The 17,288-nt window shown below is 39.7% G+C and overlaps 2 protein-coding genes across 3 annotated transcripts; both read right to left on the bottom strand.

The window, feature by feature from the left end:
- Positions 1 to 502: 502 nt before the first annotated feature.
- LOC124268568 lies at positions 503 to 13,646 on the bottom strand. The gene is made up of 4 exons (XM_046703561.1): positions 13,067 to 13,646; positions 11,214 to 11,273; positions 9,961 to 10,029; positions 503 to 1,310 (listed from the first exon to the last, which is right to left on the bottom strand). The coding sequence occupies exons 1-4, from the start codon at positions 13,644 to 13,646 to the stop codon at positions 655 to 657; spliced, it is 1,365 nt and encodes a 454-aa protein (XP_046559517.1). The 3' UTR covers positions 503 to 654.
- LOC124268548 (transcription intermediary factor 1-beta-like) lies at positions 3,519 to 6,554 on the bottom strand. 2 transcript variants are annotated; one of them, XM_046703542.1, is made up of 3 exons: positions 5,131 to 6,553; positions 4,772 to 4,830; positions 3,519 to 4,141 (listed from the first exon to the last, which is right to left on the bottom strand). In XM_046703542.1, exons 1-3 carry the CDS (start codon positions 6,206 to 6,208, stop codon positions 4,019 to 4,021), a joined length of 1,260 nt encoding a protein of 419 aa, XP_046559498.1. In that variant the 5' UTR covers positions 6,209 to 6,553; the 3' UTR covers positions 3,519 to 4,018. The 2 variants fall into 2 exon arrangements, with proteins under 2 accessions (XP_046559498.1, XP_046559499.1); XM_046703543.1 differs by having other exon boundaries at positions 4,059 to 4,141; positions 4,772 to 4,826; positions 5,131 to 6,554.
- Positions 13,647 to 17,288: the final 3,642 nt, after the last annotated feature.

Here is a 17,288-nt window from a genome sequence, read left to right as displayed (position 1 = left end):
TCCAATCCTTACTAGGTAATATAATTACCCTTCCAAAATGTCCTTGCCTCATCTTAATGTGGCGAAACTTCTGATTTCAATACGGAATTTTAACAAGAAAAAATTTGTGAATTCCCTTTTTTAATAGTTTACAATTATGGTCACCACGCATCCATATTCCTGCATGTCGTATCATTTCACAATTATAGGTGCTGGGGGTGCAGTTCATCGTAAGAGTGTTATGTTAACACATGATGGTACCATGTACGTGATCAATGGTCTTTTTACATATAGAACAATATCTAGCTTTAGTGTTCCTTAGTAGTACTGGGTGAGTGAGTTAAAATATAACGTCACATGCAGCCATATCGTGACGAGGATTTGAATAATAAATAAAATCGTAATAAATTAAGTCAAATGATAAAACCCTGTCAACGAAGGAAAGTAAAATAACTAGATAACCACAGATATAGATATAAAACTAGTAAGAAAAACTAAAAACTTTTAACTATAGAAGACAATACAATATAAAAACAGACTACTTATTGCCAACAACTGAAGGTAGCTCAATATACAAGGGATCATGGGGACTTACAGTGCATTTGCTTTCTGCATTCCTTAGTATTAAGTATCTCCTTCAAATGTAAATGTTTAAAATCAATGTCACTGTCACCATCACGACAGCGCCTTGACAATCATCGCTTTCTTCTCCTCCGTCATGTTGATGTCGCTGCCCACTACAAGTCTCATGCAGACAGTGATCCAATCTGGGTTATACACCCCGAACATCGGCCACAGTGGTTCACTACAGTCTACATTGTCTAGCGTTGACATGACTTTCTTCTCCTTCACATCAATGAAGACAATCTTCTTCCTGGCGTCATCATAGACAACACCGTAATGTAGTGTGTGTGATGTCCCTGCTGTGTTGGGGAGAGTGTAAGGCCGACACAGCACATACTTCTCCTCCTTCCATATGCTCCTGCATATCCCGCCGTGTGTAGGACAGTGGGCGACGTTCATACTGTAGGAGTGAGGACGTCCACCTATACAATGGGTCACATCCCTCTGCTCCTCCCTGCATACTCCAACCTCCAGGATGAGACGGTCCCCTGAGAGTGGTTTGTTCACACTGACCCTGTTCTCCAACTCCCAGTACTGGGGACAGCCATCCTGGGGAAGGGGGGCAGTGCTGCATGTGCCGGTGTACTTCTTCAGTCTCCCCTCTCCTGCAGGTCTAATGACCGACTTCCTGTTGACCAGGTCTCCTTCTGTGTTGATGTGGACGTAGGCAAGACTGAATCTGTCTTTGTCATTCTTTAGAGGTAAACCTACAAAATATGGATGTATAATGCATGAGAAAAATACGAATAATTTCTCGCTATAATGATATTTTAATGCTAGGAATTCACAGCTTAGTACAATGCACCTATATTCAAACAGTGTAATATACTAGTAATCAGAATGCAGCAATAAAACCTATTGAGTGTTACATTTTGGCCTTAGCACTGAATCACATTGAATTAACTGATAAGTCACTACTCCGGACATAGCGTGTGTTTCGTCGGGTATCAAAAATGGTGGACACAGGACGTCAACAAAAATATTCATACAACATATATGTCATATTTACAGTTCAGATTCTAAATTGCTGCGTACAATAAACACCCAGTAAAAGGGATTTGTATACCCAGACACAGTACATTGGTGTCTTATAACAGAAACGCAGACGAACAATGTTAAGCTCAGTGTAATTTGAGTCGGTTTATGGACACGAAGTCGACCTTTTGAATTTTCGCTATGGACACGAAGTCGACCTGCGGCTAACTTTGATGGCGAAGGTGTTGTTAGAGTCACACTAATCCGCCAGTGGGTGTTGTTTTAAGATTGTCGATAACTTGGGCGTGCAAAAGGCGTGAACATAGTTCACCCACGTAGTTCACACAAAATGTCATCAATGTCATAAATGTTATCATATGAGAGTGATTTTTACAATGATGAACACATTTCATTCAATTTGGATATATATAAGGAAAGAACTTTAGGTAGTTTACATTCAGTTTCGAAATGGCAAATGCACAGTTGAATCAGCGATTTCTTCCTACATCTCGTGGTGGCAGATACCTGTGTGTTGGTGGCTTTATGTATCGTGTGAATAAGAGGAAGAGAGATTGGATATCTTGGAAGTGCACAGAAAAGAACTGTAACTCCAAAGGTTGGGGAGCTGTGGCTGGACACATTAGCAACCATGCCCGACGACCCACGATGCCGAGACATCAGTGACTACATCACCAGCTACTCGATCGAGGGTGACCTCCATAGACCACAGTGGAACCACCATGATTCTGATGGCCCCACATACCATTTAGAAGGGTGGCACTCTCGTCTCAAGAGATTGGTGGGGAAGGTGAACCCCAATATCTTTGAAATGATCAAGTTTCTTGCAAAGGAGCAGACTCACACTGAAGTCCGCCTGTTGCAGTTCGGCGGTGGACAAAACATCCCCAGGGATTGAAGAAAAGAAGTACAGGATTTTGCATTTGGAACGTCGCCAGGTTTTACGCCTGTCTGTATATAAACTACCAGACAAAAGAGAATAATCGCTTTTAAAGTATTTGTATACATAAAAAAAACAAAAATATTAACGCTGGTACAGTTTTGAACCGAAGCAAAAGACATTCGGCCAGACACAGAAGGCCCTCTATGACAATGCAGCTGTCCATAAACTTCGTTTGAATCGTGTATTTTTCAAAACGTGAAAGACGTAATTGTGTCACATGCACCAGCATGATTGTGACATTAATACCGATGCTGGACAGAGCAAGCATGCTGTAGCCCCGAAATAACGCCATGAATATCCCAAGATTAACGTAAGCGCAACGAGACAGGACGATCGGTATGTCCAATATGGGGACTTCACAACGCCACTGGTAAGAACCTTCAAATGCAGTCAGGCTACCATCAGGAATTTGATAGAATGCTTCTAGCAAACAGGCCAGATTCAATACCGACCAGGATCAGGTAGTCCAAGAGGCACTAGTCAGGCCGAAGACCACTATATCCGGAAGATCCACCTTCAAAACAAATTCGTGACGCCGACGTCAACGTTAGGGACAGCAAAAGGACACACCATCAGCAGACGAACAGTCCTTCTACGACTTGGTACGGCTGGTATACGAGCCCTTTCCGTGGAATGGCATTGACCCGTCTATACCGTCACCAATGTATGTCAGTGGAAGCGACTTGACTAAGAGAGGGCGCTCCTTACAGATGAAAGTCGGTTCAGACGGTTCAGAAACGATGGCAGTGTTCGAGATGTTTTATTTAGATGTTATACGCCAAACAGCGTATAAGAAGTTTGATTGAGGGGGCGTCACAATATGGGATGGCATTTATGGCCAGAGAACAACAAGACTGGTATTCACCCGAGGAGATCTGAATGTCCAGCGATGCAGGGATGAAGTGTTTGGTCTTTTGTGATGCCCTTCATTCCATAACAGAACGTGTGACATGAACCCTAATGAACATCTCTGGAATTATGACCGTCAGCTGAGACTGCGTGTACCACCCCCAGTGAACCCACAGGAACTTGAGCTGACACTCCTGGCTAGTTATTTTCGAACTGTTCCTAGCCCTATGAACATCTTAAGTCATCTTAGCACATTGACTACGATCAAAGTTAAGAAATCTTAGAGCTACGACCGTTTGGAGAATAAGGGCCCTGGAATTACGGAATAGGATTCCTGCTGACATAATTCGCCAATTGACAACGTCATTGAGGAGACGTGTGTATACGCTGACTCATTATGTGAGTCTCATTATGTGACTACTTATGCACTTTTTAAATGATCTAGGCATTTTTGAATTTTGCTCAGTTGTCTTTTTCTAAATTGATTGCGGCAAATGCAAGACCCGCTTTAAATAAATATTCAGTCAAATTGTGAGACAAATATTTCTGAATAACAATGCGTTAAAATACTTTAAGATGCTGACATATCTAAAGGTATGAAACATGCAGATAAATGAGACTATTCTATAATTAGATTAATGGACTTACTGATTTCAAGCTCTCGATTTCTGAATTGAGCTTGTCTGTAAGCTTTGTAAGGCTTTCAATGTGCTTTTCGTCTGAGTCGATTTTCGTCTTTAGTTCTTCCATGTCCTGCAACATATGATATGACATATGGTATATTTCCGTCATGTAATTTTATCATCTTGTGCATACAATATTGGCAAAAATACCTGAAACGTTTCATGGAATGAATAATACTAGTCATGACTGTTGAGAAGCATTGCATCATAACGTCTCCATTGTAATAAACTTTGTTTGCCTGTTATCTAAAGCCCAACTCAGCAATATTGCAATGTTCTGTAGGTAATAATTCTTCACAATACAGTAATCAACATCATGATCATCGATCTTGGTGGGGATTTTGTTTTTGGTATGTTGTTTAACGCCACACTCAGCAGTATTTCAGTTGTATGGCGGCGGTCTGTAAATAATCGCGTCTGGATCAGATAATCCAGTGATCAGCAACATAAGCATCGATCTACACAACTGTGATACGATGACATGTGTCCACTAATTAAATGAGCGTGACCACTAGTTGGCTGTTAGAGCAAGCATGGACTGCTGAAGACAAATTCTAACCCTTAACTTCATGGGTCTGATCATCCGTCTATGCAAACAGGGATTGGTGACATGTGTCAATCAAGTCCACCCGATCCCACTAGTCGCCTCTTGGGCACTTTGTGAGCCTGAGTATGATGTACTACAACTTCCTTCACTCACCATTTTGTGTTTCATTTCCACGTCTGCCATAAAGTCATCATCAGTCTGAGTACCCCTATCTGAAACAACACAAAACAGATTTACATGGATAGACAGTGGAACTATGTTTCTGTGCATGTTACAAACGCTACATGTTTAAGAACAAATCATAAGTCTTCACCTAACCGAGTGGATTTCCAAATATATATATATATTATAGATTCATGAGTGAGTGAATTAAAACTAAAAATTTAAGTCACGTTGGCAGTATGTCAGCCATATCTTAACTACCATATAGATTCATGAAGAAAGGCTGCAGCATGTTGCACTAACAGACGGAAACATTTGAACCAATGTTAGAGATGAAATGATTAAGTTACCAGCAATTATTTCCGATTTTCCGTCCATATCCATCGTCAAAATGGCACCAAATCCGGATACATTCGCTTTCAGCTTTGACAAACTGTTGGTATTGAAGACAGCTGTGGGTACTGCATATGTTTGAGGCGCGGCAGTGTCCAGGCAGGTCCGAGTCATCTCCCCAACATATCTCTCCAGGCCCAGGATGTCTGACTTTGAGGCAAAGAGGAAGACTTTGTTGATGTAGTCTAAAACCCTTGTACAGGTCTTCTTGTCTTCTTCACAGGCGGTGAGAAGAGCATGATGTGTTGCCTTTGTCTTCTTTACATGATTTTCCATATCTACGAGAATTTCCTTCTCTCTTTGATCAAGTTGTGATCTCAAAGATTGGAAAATGTGACGAGTATTATCTTTCAAAGAATTGTGTGTTTCGTCAGTGGCTTTGGTTCCTTGCCTGATGCTCTTCATGTATGCCTGGTAGCGAGTCTGTAAGGTTGATAGTTCATTCTTATGATATTCCAGTTGTTTTGTTACAGTTTCAGCGGCCACATCAACCTTCTCAACTTCGTGGTCAGCATGGTCTTCAAATCTGCATCTCGCACAGATTAATCTCTTGCAGCTTTTATCAAACAGATAAAGGGGGTCGTATTTATGGATGCTGCAAAATTTTGGAATGTTCGAGGCAGTTGGCTCCATGTCACAGAAGTTTTGGACTACATGGCTTCTGGTAAGTTTAACGCTGCTGTGCATGTTCTGGCAGTATTCACAGAGTAACTCTTCACAGTCCTGACACCAACACACAGCCTGGTTGCCGTCATCTTCATTTGTACAGAGAAGCTCTGTGGGGCGATGTTTGACCGTCAGATGGAATATTACCTTCTGTCTCACTGTATCCTTCTGGAGGTTTGTGTCTGTGAGGTTGACCTCCCTCTGACATGTAGAGCATGATATCACACCGCCAGCTGCAGATGTCACACACGTCTCACACACAGCGTGTAGACAGGGCAGTAGGAAGGGGGCGGGGCCCTTCGGGGTAAACTGCTGCTGACAGACAGAACACTTGGGGAAGGCGTCCATTCTGGTAGACATAAACCGCATATTTGCATCTAAAGAAACAGTTTTGATCAACGTTGTGATCCGAATGGATCTTTGTCAACTTAACGTTTACTGCACATAACTGTACGATTCCAAATACGTCCATCCAGTACATATCCAGCAATATCAAAATTACCCACGCCACACTACATCCTCTGAGCACTAAACCATCATAACGCACATTCATTCTGTGGCTATCACAGTACAAATCGACTTCCATCTAACAGAATAAATATACTGTAATACACCATAACAAAAGCCGCCTTGGATAAATATCATTTAATCATATTATCAAGCAAATATATTGAAAGATGAATGGTGAATGCAGTGACAGTAGGTCTACAGGGACACAGCAGTTTTGATACAAAGCATAGGAACGTGTTGTGTGGCAGTCAGACAAATGTAATGTCTCGGCTATAGTCTGTTTTCGTACAGTATTTGTCATTTAAATACACCCAGTGAAATACCCACGTGGCATTAAGACATGCACGCCTTTCAAAGCCGCGTTGACATTGTTCCCAACAACCGCGTGTCACCCACCCACAACATAACAGTAGTTAAGTGAGTCATGACTATCGTGAATGAAGCCCGACCTAGTTCTAAAGCAAGAGTAGGAATATGTATGGCAATTTAACGCTTATTTCCAGGCTATATGCTGCATACATGAAAGTATAGCTGTCATGTTCAGCATCCTGGTATCTTTGTGACATATGTACGCAATATTTGACCCACAATATCGAACAGTTAACAGGAAGACAAAGTGAGAGACGAAACACAACACACCTACCTGGACTGGTAACGCCCTCCACTGTTGACACGTACGTCACTTCCGGACGATGGCGTGGGATAGTTATCGCATTACAATAGTAAATACGATACGTGTTTATGTTTATTTTAACGGTGACATATATTTCGTTTACTGACGAAGTTTGCCTCAAAAGTAGCAGTTTATATTTCGTCGTCTAATGTATCGTCTGTTTTGTGTAAGCCTTCACTTAACAATATTCCAGCTTTATGACGGCAGTCTGCAACATCAGTCTGGACCGAACACACTAGTGGTGGACGTCGTGAGCATCAATCTACATTTATGTTTAATTTATATGTTTTTTTAAACGAAGTCACGGGGTGAAACTGAGTAAACTTATCTGTCTGTCTGTCTGTCTGCATGCACTGTTGTGTATATTAACTGTCTCGGCATTGTGAATGTAAATACGTTGAATCATAGCATCGTTATCACTGACCAGTCACAAGTCATACTTCAATCTGTAAGACGTCATATTGGTCTTGTCCGCATATTCTGTTTTTTTTCCAGTGCATATAGAATCCAATGAACTGAAAGGTGTCCTACAAATATATTAAATCTACTCCTCGCCATTCGCTCCATACTGCAAGCGAAACAATATTTGAGTCACGCATTATATTTGGATTTACACTTTCTCAGTAAAGTAAATATTCTAGTACTGTTCTTTGGTTAGTTTGATCCCCATCCGGGATTAGAAGCCTCGTTCTCAGAGTCGGGAACCTAACCGCCAGCACGCAAACTCTGCCATCTAACCCACTCAGCCCAATCTGTGATAATCTAAATGTTTTACCGTCCTTCGTTGACAGGGTTGTATATATTATATGTATGTTGTATGAATTTAGAACTAGTTTTAGTCACGATATGGCTGAAATATTGCCGATGTGACGTTAAATAATAACTCACTCACTCACTTACTAACCCACTCAGCCGAGTAGAGTCGTTTAAGTTCGTATACGCAATGTTTGTATGATATGTTTTTAATGTTTAAGTAGTGTCCTATTCTCCTAGAAACAAACCTGTGAAGATCCGAGTTAGAATTGATCTTCAGTAACCAATGCTTGTCGCAATGGTCGACTAACGGGATCGGGTGGTCAGGCTCGCTGACTTGGTTGACACGTCATCGTATCCCAATTACGTAGATCGATGCTCATGCTGTTGACTACTGAATTGTCTGGTCCCGACTCGATTTCTTACAGATCGCCCCCATATAGCTGGAATATTCCTGAGTGCGGCGTAAAACTAAACTCACTCACTCACTCACTGACTGTCAGGAACAGCAATCAATGAGAGATTTGGAGCATATCTGCTACTTATCTGATTATCAGTAAGCAACCGAAATACGTCTGACCAATCACACGTTAAGCGAGTTTGAAAACTCTATTCTCACCAATATCTCGGCAAACATTTCTATTTCTGTTTCTCGTTAACAGCATGTCACACTGCTTACTGTACTGTTCACAGACACTGACACTCAGACTCCCTCCCACACACGCACACTAGTCTGTAGTATTACGCACTCAAGCTGCTTTCAGCAAAGGCCTATTGTCACTGTTTGAATGACACAGAATGTTCAGTCAAGCGTTGGTATCGTTCACCAGACCTTCTGCGTTCCACCTTCTTAAATCTTGAATAATGATAAGGCCGCTTATATAGCACTGAACTCCACGACGCAGGGACCTGCTCTAAGCGCATACAACATGATAGATATCATTACTCCGGATACTCAAGCTACCTTTGAAGCGCTAGAAGGTAAATAGTCATATGACTTATCTCACCTGGTACCCATTTTCTGATGGGTGAACAGAGGCAGTTTTGAACAACACTCTTGCCTAAGGTGAGACCACGTGTGCTTAGTTGTAGGGCAGGAGAGTAGTCCTAGAAACCGTCAGGAGTCAAGCTGCCAAACAGGTCACCCATCCAAGGACTCTCCGTGACCAACGTTGGTATCTTCACCTGATTTGTGACGTGCGCTAAATCCTGTCTATGAAATTTAATATATAAATAATGTTTGTGTCAAATTTACGTGTTTTTATCGTGGCTCAAACCCTGTCACCACATGCTATCTCGCCGCCGCGCACTTTGGTGTTGTGATGTTTTCAGGTTTTCTTATGCCTGGATGGTATGATGACTGTTATAAATTGATCCCTTTGCTTTTTTTTCCACCTCGATATTTAATCATGTCACGTAAAAATAGGACGTCTATTAGGTATGATATTAAAAATTGACATTTGATTTAGTTGAATCCGTAAACTAAACAACCCCACGATGCCATTGCTAGAAGAATCTGAAAATTTACTTGGGTAAATAGGTACATACAGTTTTAGCACACAGCAAATGTTTATATATATTTCTTATGCAACAATGAAGTTCTGTTCGTATTCTCAAAACAGTGTCGGCCCATAAGTTTTTCACATGCAATACAGCAGTTAATACTCCCCCTTGTTGTAACCCGTGTTAGGAGGTGATATAAACCTATACATGTATTAACACGGAAAAATTAGATAAACTTTTACCAATATTTTATACCGCTAGGTGTTATTGAAAACTAGAAATATTACAGACGAACTGACACATTCCTCAATCTAAACCTGCCAAGGGTCACATTGATAACGAGCATCGGACTTACTCCGGGACCAGTATCTCTAAATACATCTTCCACAGTTAACATAATCCGAAAGGAAAATTGCTCAAGGTCTTCAAAATCGAAGACGAGACATTTTGAAGTTGTTTATTATACATTTAATACAGAGATTATCAAAATGTGTCCATGCATATAGATCTATAAATACATGTTTACACAAAAGCATAAACCCTGAATCTAGTGACTGATACCTTGAGCATCGAGCGCGCAAATGAGACGGAATGACATGAACTGCCCTTATGTTTCAGTATTCTTTTAACATTACTTAGGACTTCAATTATGTAAATAGGAAAACAAGGTAAATATACTCACACTTCAGTATGCAAGATCTGTCTACAGCTCCTGGCTTCAGCAGATGGACACCACATTCTCTGGCTACACCTGCAACACCAGCCGTCACATCACCACACACGTGTGATGAGACATAGGAACTTTTATGTCATATCATTGGTGAGATGATACTTGATAAGTCTAAGCCAAAACAATAATTCGATATAAAGATGCACTGAGATAATATTCGGGAACCAGTGGATTAGAAAAAGGGATATTCGAGTCTCATATTCAATCTTCTCATTAAAAGAAGGAAAACATGGATTTACCAAGCAAGAAATCTATTGTTTTGGCATCCCTCTTCTCGGTGGTTTCTTTCTCATCAATCCGTTAAAAGTACAACATACATGTATATATCATGAGATCAAAAATATCTTGTCTGCGTCTGTGCCACAGGGGTATTATTTACAACAAAGACATGTCTGTATGCATTAAATAATGCAGTTATGAACGATTACGCAACCGCGACAAGAATAATGGTGGCACACAACAGGTTTACGAATCAGACTTGTAAAAAGAATGGAAGTGAAACATTCTGCTTACAATTAGCAACTGCAATGGGGTGAGTACATAAACTACCAGGGAAAAGAACGTACCTTTAATGTAATTGTATAAGAAAAAACGCTGGTATAGGTTTGAACCCAGCAGTAAACATACGCTAAAACAAAACATGATCCGAAAAGAACGCAGCTGTCCGAAAACTTTTTCAAAACGTGGTAAACGTAATTATAGAACATGCATCTGTAAAATTGTGGCATAATACTGAAATTGGACAGAGACTGTGTGCCATCCTTAGTCACCCAACAGGAACTTGAACGGACTGTCTTGGACTTAGGGAATAGGATTCCTGCTGACGTCATCTGCCAGTTGACGACGTCAATGAGGGGACACACACGTCTCATTTTGTCACTGTTTATGTTGTTTTTGTTTTTTTAATGAACTCTGAACTCTTTTGTCCCTTTGACTCTTTCTAATTGAATTGCTGGAAATACAATACCAGCTTCACAAGTAATGATCAGTTACATAATTGCAAAAAATATTTATGTTTGTAAAATAATTATCATAAATCTCACATTAGGCTTTGTTTCTATTTAGTGATAGCTTTCTTTTGCCTGGTAGTTTATATATTTAATAACACTGCGTTAAAAATAAGGGTAGATACTGATATAGCTAACGATATGAAACATCAGGATACATGCGACAACACTATTCTATAATTAGAATAATAGACACACCATTTTCAAGCTTTTGATTTCGGAATGAAGCTTGTCTGTAAGCTTTGTAAGGCTTCCAATCTTATTCTCATCTGAATCGATTTTCGTCTTTAGTTTTTCCATGTCCTGGAACATAAGATAATGATAAAGTTGTTTATCATCTAATGGAGGGTGTTATCGGTGCAATAAAGCAATCTGATAAACTTGGCATTCAAATCTGATAACTATGCAAATGACGTCAATACACGAACTACTTTCACAAAACTCCATACACGCCATACGAATCCTAAGAGGTAAATCTTTCATTGATTACGTCTTTGCGAGTTTACAGTTTTTTTCTAGTTTGGTGGGCGAGTTTGTAAATAAACATGGCTTCCCCCATTATCAAAATTGGTGATTACGTAAGAATTGACGACAGAGGTTATGGGGTCGTTACTGCAGTAATTTACTTTGGGAACCATGAAACTGAGTACTTTGTTCAAAAGGAACGGATTATGAGGCACAATTGAAAGGCGATCGTCTAACAAAGTTGCCAACAAAGGAAATCACCATAAAGCAGACGACAAATCGACTCCGCCAGGTATCAGAAACTGATATTGATGAGGTGATCCGCCTCAATAAAAATATAAACACTGTGAAGAAAACCCTGTACAATATTAGACTTTTTGAAACATTTCTGGCAGCACAAAATTAAATTAGAAAAAATCAAGAATTTTCTCAAGAACGTTCTCAATTTCTGTCAACATTCCTGATTAGCGTGACTAAAACGGATGGGATCTTATCTTCTTGTTCATATGATAGGTTCTTTTTTCCCCGTTGTCTGTGCCACAGGGGTATTATTTACAACAAAGGCATATCTGTATGCATTAAATAAGGCAGTTATGGACGATTACACAACTGCGACAAGAATATTGGTGGCACACATCAGGTCACGAATCAGACTTGTGAAATGAATGAAAGTGAAACCTTCTGTTTACAATTTAGCAACTACAATGGTATGAGTACAAAAACTACAAGGTAAAATAACGAACCTTTAATGTAACTGCATAAACAAACCCGATGGTATAGGCTTGAACCCAAGCTGAAAACATACGCCAAAACAAAACATGATCCCGAAAAGAACGTAACGTCTCCATTGCGTTAAACTGTGTTTGTTGGTTATCTTAAGCCGCACTATTACAGCAATATTACAGCAGTCTGTGATTAATGATTCTTGACAAGATCACCAGTAATCAACATCATGATCATCGATCTTGGTGGGGACTTTTTGTTGGTATGTTGTTTAACGCCGCACTCGGCAGTCTTCCAGCTGTATGGAGACGGCCTGTAAATAATCGAGTCTGGATCACACAATCCAGTGATGCACAACATGAGCATCGATTTACACAACTGTGATACGATGACACGAGTCCACTAATTCAGTCAGCATTACCACTCGATCCCGTTAGTGTCCACTTACAACAAGCATGGATTGCTGAAGACTAATTTTGACCCTGGTCTTCGCTGCTCGAAGTGCTCTAACCCTGACTGCTCGATCCCATCAGTCGCCTCTTAGGCACGATGTGAGTATGAGTATGATGTACTCTCACCATTTTGCGTTTCAGTTCCACGTCTGCCATAAAGCCATCATCAGTCTGAGTACCCCTGTCTGAAACAACACAAAAATTTGGCATGGTCCGGAAGATTTACATGGATAGACAGTGGAACAAAATTTTGTGCATGTTACCAACGCCACAGGTTTGATAACAAATCATAAATCTTCACTAAACCCACTGAACTTCCAATTAGAAACTAATGTAAAGAAAGGCTGTAGCATACAGTAATAGTAGACCCAAAAACATACACAAATGTTAGACAGAACATAATTAACTGACCAGCAATGACCCTCAAAAGATTACCATTCACCGATTCTCCGTCCATATCCATCGTCAAAATGGCACCAAATCCGGACACATTCGCTTTCAGCTTTGACAAGCCGTTGGTGTTGAAGTCAGCTGTGGGTACTGCATAATCTGTTTGAGGCGCGGCATTGTCTAGGCAGGTCCGAGTCATCTCCCCAACATATTTCTCCAGGCCCAGGATGTCTGACTTTGAGGCAAAGAGAAAGATATTGCTGATGTAGTCTAAAACCCGTGTGCAGGTCTTTTTGTCTTCGTCACAGGTGGTGAGAAGAGCATGCTGTGTTGCCTTTGTATCCTTCGTATGATTTTCCAGATCGACGAGAAGTTCTTTCTCTCTTCGATCAAGTTGTGATCTCAAAGATTGGAAAATGTGACGAATATTTTCATTCAAAGAATGGTGTGTTTTGTCAGTGGCTTCGGTTCCTTGCCTGATGCTCTGCACGTATGCCTGATGGCGAGTCTGTAACGTTGATAGTTCATTCTTATGATATTCCATTTGTTTTGTTACAGTTTCAGCAGCCACATCAACCTTCCCCCACTTCGTGGTCAGCATGATCTTCAAATCTGCATCTCGCACAGATTAATTTCCTGCAACTTTTATCAAACAGATAAAGGGGGTCTGTTACGACGTAAATTGTAATAAAAACGCAAATTGTAATACTTGCAGCAAATTGTAATAAACTTGACGTAAATTGTAATAAAAACGTAAATTCTAATAAAATTTGACGTAAATTGTAATACGCAAATTATAATAAAAATTGACGTAACTTGTAATAATTTTCCTTGCGGTAAAATGTAATAAATATTTACGTAAATTGTAATAACAGTTTTAATCACTCGTAAATACGCGGGTGTTTGTTTTTCGTTGCATTTCATACATCAAATAAGCTTGTTAGGGCGATAACTCAAGAAAGAAATGATGGATTTTGTTCAAATTTGGTACCAAGGTATATTGGCGAGATTCACCGACACAAATGAAATGGAGTGACCTTGAGATAATTTTCAAGGTCACAGCAATAATCTGAGGGTTTTGCCAATATAAAGATTGTTAGCGCGATAACCCCAAGAAAGACTTGATAAATCTTAGCCAAATGACGAAAATGACATTCATCCTGGTACATAATCGATATAAAATCTCTTACTGTCCTCTGTATCATGTCTTTTCGCAAATATCTGTTGAGGTTTTGATATGTATAAATATACAGTGGGGTGGGATGGGATTGGGGTGGGTTTCTAACGGGTATATCAAATCAAATCAAATCAAATTAGACATTTGTATAGCGCTACATATCCAGAGTCCTGCTCATGTGCACTTAGTCAAACGCTCGTTTGAAGAGGATGGTTTTGAGACAAGATCGGAAACTGTTGATATTTTCTGATTTTCTGACATTTTCAGGTAATCAGTTCCAGAGTACAGCACTGGGTCTGCTAAATGATCTGTCTCAATGAAATGCATCACTAATTAAACTTCAGGAAACAAAAATTGGTTTTGCTATGTTGCAGCCTCACGATCCCCATTTTTTGAGACTTTGTATCTTGGCTCGGTACTCCAAAAAAACCGGAAAATCTGCAATAAAATGCATCACAAACTTCAGGAAACAAAATATGCTATGTTTGAGATTGGTAGAGGTCGGCTAGAATCAAACTTAGATATTAAACTGCACAAAAAGGCAATTTGAAACTACAATCCCTTGTTCAAGTGACTTCATGTTTACTGAGAGGGCTTGTTTTGGAGACACTACTCACCCCCTTTCAGTTGACGTCATCATAAGGATATAACTCATCCTAAAGTTTTCACTTATTCATACATGGTGTCAAGGGTTCAAACTAAATACTGAATGGTCACACAAGTGTCAGCTCTCAATATGTTGTATATCTGGACACAATGTTTTTGAAATTTTAAAATGAGGGTGTCCTAAAAAAACAGTCCCCGTCTAAATGTAAATCAAGCAATCCAAATCTTTGAATGTTGATGATGACGGGAAGTCATCCAATACTATGCTGAACATATTTTATATGATACTATCTGAGGGTATACCATTATCCAAGAGATAGCGCAATAGTGCAGTTGTAAGGCGTCTGCCTATCACGCTGAAGGCCATGTTTCGAGGAGGCACCGAGGTTCGGTTCCCGAGATGGGCACATTTGCGTAGTATCCTTGGACAGGATACTTAGATCTACACTGTCTCAGTTCACCCAGCTGTAAAATGGGTACCCGTGAGTATGTGCTGGCAATGTGAGTGTTTAGTTCATTGCGCCTAACAGGCAGCATGGCTGTACAGTCCCCAGGGAGTTTAAAAGAAATGAGAACGTCTAAGGAAAAATACTGTCGATCTCTGAATACTTCTGAGCTATTAAAATACAAAAAGCAAAGGAATAAAGTAAAAAATCTGAAAAAGAATAACCAAGGGAAACTTTTAATCTATTTTTGATAACTATTTATCACCTCAGTCTACTCAATCAGATGGTTACTACTTCATCGGGACCCATTCCCCTTCTTGTCACTGATGATTCTGGGATACCTTCAGTTTTTACAGATTTGGATACAGCTCAAACATTAAATGAATATTTTGTATATGATTCAAATGTTACTGATGGCGACAAGACTTTGCCAGCTGTTAGCCATCGCTGTGTTAACAGTATAACAAATGTCATTGTAACCGAAAAGGAGGTATCTGATAAGACCTTACCAGCAAACAAATCTAGTGGACCTGATGGCATTAACATGAGAGTGTTAAAAACGAATTTGTACATCTCTAGCTGAACCTCTTTGTTTGTTGTATAATATATCACTGAGTGACTGTATTTCCCACAATGTCTAAAACGGGTTGTTACTCCTATTTTGAAAGAAGGAAATGCTTCCCTCCCAACTAATTACAGACCTATTAGTTTAATACCTATCCTTTGGAAAATCCTTGAAAGAATAATGGTAAAGCATGTGCACGACCACTTCCATGAACATAACATTTTAAGTAAATTCCAGTCAGGTTTTACTGCTAGTCATTCTACTAGACATTTATAATAATATATGCTAAGTCCTAGATAATCACCACCTTTACTGTATGCTGTTTTGTGATATTTCAAACGCTTTTTACAGGGCATGGCATTAAGGTTTATTGCACAAATTAGAAAATGATGGTGTTCGTGGTAACGTACTTAGTTGGTTAACTAACTATCTATCTGGTCCCGGTTGTTCAATACTCGGTTATCTTAACCGTCGGTTAACTCCTAACGGCTGGTTAAATCCTTAACCCTCCGTTAGGTAACCGAACGTTAAATATGCGTTGTTCAAATCATGGTTAGTCATGCCGTTAGCTAACGTCGCCGTCAAAGTTTAACAGTGTGGTTAACGTCACTGGTTAGCTTCCATATATCCCATAGTTCCGTTTTCAGTTCACTTCCGGTTTACAAAAAGTGAAAACGCAAAATGTCGCCTGCACCCCAAGGAGAAAGAGAAGTCGAAATTTCTCTGCTGACGAAGAGAATGTAATCCAGTCAATGGTTGAGGCCAACTCTATAGTTTATCATAGGCATGCGAATGTCGTAGCGTTACGAACGTTTTGTATTGGAACACAAGGTTCCAGCCGTTTGTGTAATTTATATTTCAAAGACATATGATCCCAGCTCTGTGTAGGACTTACTTCAATTCCAACAACAGAAAAGACATTTTAATGAAAAACTATGGCACAGCTATAGATAAAATATGATGAATCCATGGAAATAATATTAATATTAGAAGCATGTTGTCCGTGGATAGAAAATGTATAAATATTACACACAGAGTTAAGCTTAGACGGCTACAGTCTGAATGAATCTTTGAATTCCCACAAGACCTATCACTCACGTTTCACTCCTTAAATTGTCATGACTGTATGGCCAAGTCGTGAAGATGCTATCAATATCATTTATTAATTATTTGCCAAGTCTGTCAAAAAGTGTAATGTATGAACGCACATTGCCAAATCTTTTAACATCAAACAATATAGATGTTGTGACAATAATACCATTAGCTTTTATCTGAAATATGCATTCAATGCCAATAGAAACTTAATATGTTACTAGCACCACGTGCAAGCAGATCAAACTGTAATTGTACTATAGGCCTCAGGGCCAACACTGCTGAATAAAAAATTATCTTTTATCCGACCTTTCTGTTGACAGGAATCTAGTGAATAATACTGTGCAATATTGTCAT

The sequence above is a fragment of the Haliotis rubra genome, unplaced genomic scaffold, assembly GCF_003918875.1.
Source record: "Haliotis rubra isolate DU_JTF1 unplaced genomic scaffold, ASM391887v1 Scf139, whole genome shotgun sequence".
NCBI classification, from domain to species: domain Eukaryota; kingdom Metazoa; phylum Mollusca; class Gastropoda; order Lepetellida; family Haliotidae; genus Haliotis; species Haliotis rubra.
Note: the sequence above shows the minus strand (reverse complement) of the source record. Positions and strands in the feature narration are given on the sequence as shown.

What these genes read in the sequence shown, in the direction of transcription:
- LOC124268568 (XM_046703561.1), bottom strand. Translation starts at nt 13,646, where the DNA reads ATGCTGACCACGAAGTGGGGGAAGGTTGATGTGGCTGCTGAAACTGTA. An exon ending in TCTTTTGAGGGTCATTGCTG is followed by an intron (nt 11,274 to 13,066) that starts GTCAGTTAATTA and finishes GATGAGAATAAG; the next exon opens with ATTGGAAGCCTTACAAAGCT. An exon ending in CAGATCTTGCATACTGAAGT is followed by an intron (nt 1,311 to 9,960) that starts GTGAGTATATTT and finishes CATATTTTGTAG; the next exon opens with GTTTACCTCTAAAGAATGAC.
- LOC124268548 (XM_046703542.1), bottom strand. Translation starts at nt 6,208, where the DNA reads ATGCGGTTTATGTCTACCAGAATGGACGCCTTCCCCAAGTGTTCTGTC. An exon ending in AAAATCGGAAATAATTGCTG is followed by an intron (nt 4,831 to 5,130) that starts GTAACTTAATCA and finishes GTGTTGTTTCAG; the next exon opens with ATAGGGGTACTCAGACTGAT. An exon ending in TGGAAATGAAACACAAAATG is followed by an intron (nt 4,142 to 4,771) that starts GTGAGTGAAGGA and finishes CATATGTTGCAG; the next exon opens with GACATGGAAGAACTAAAGAC.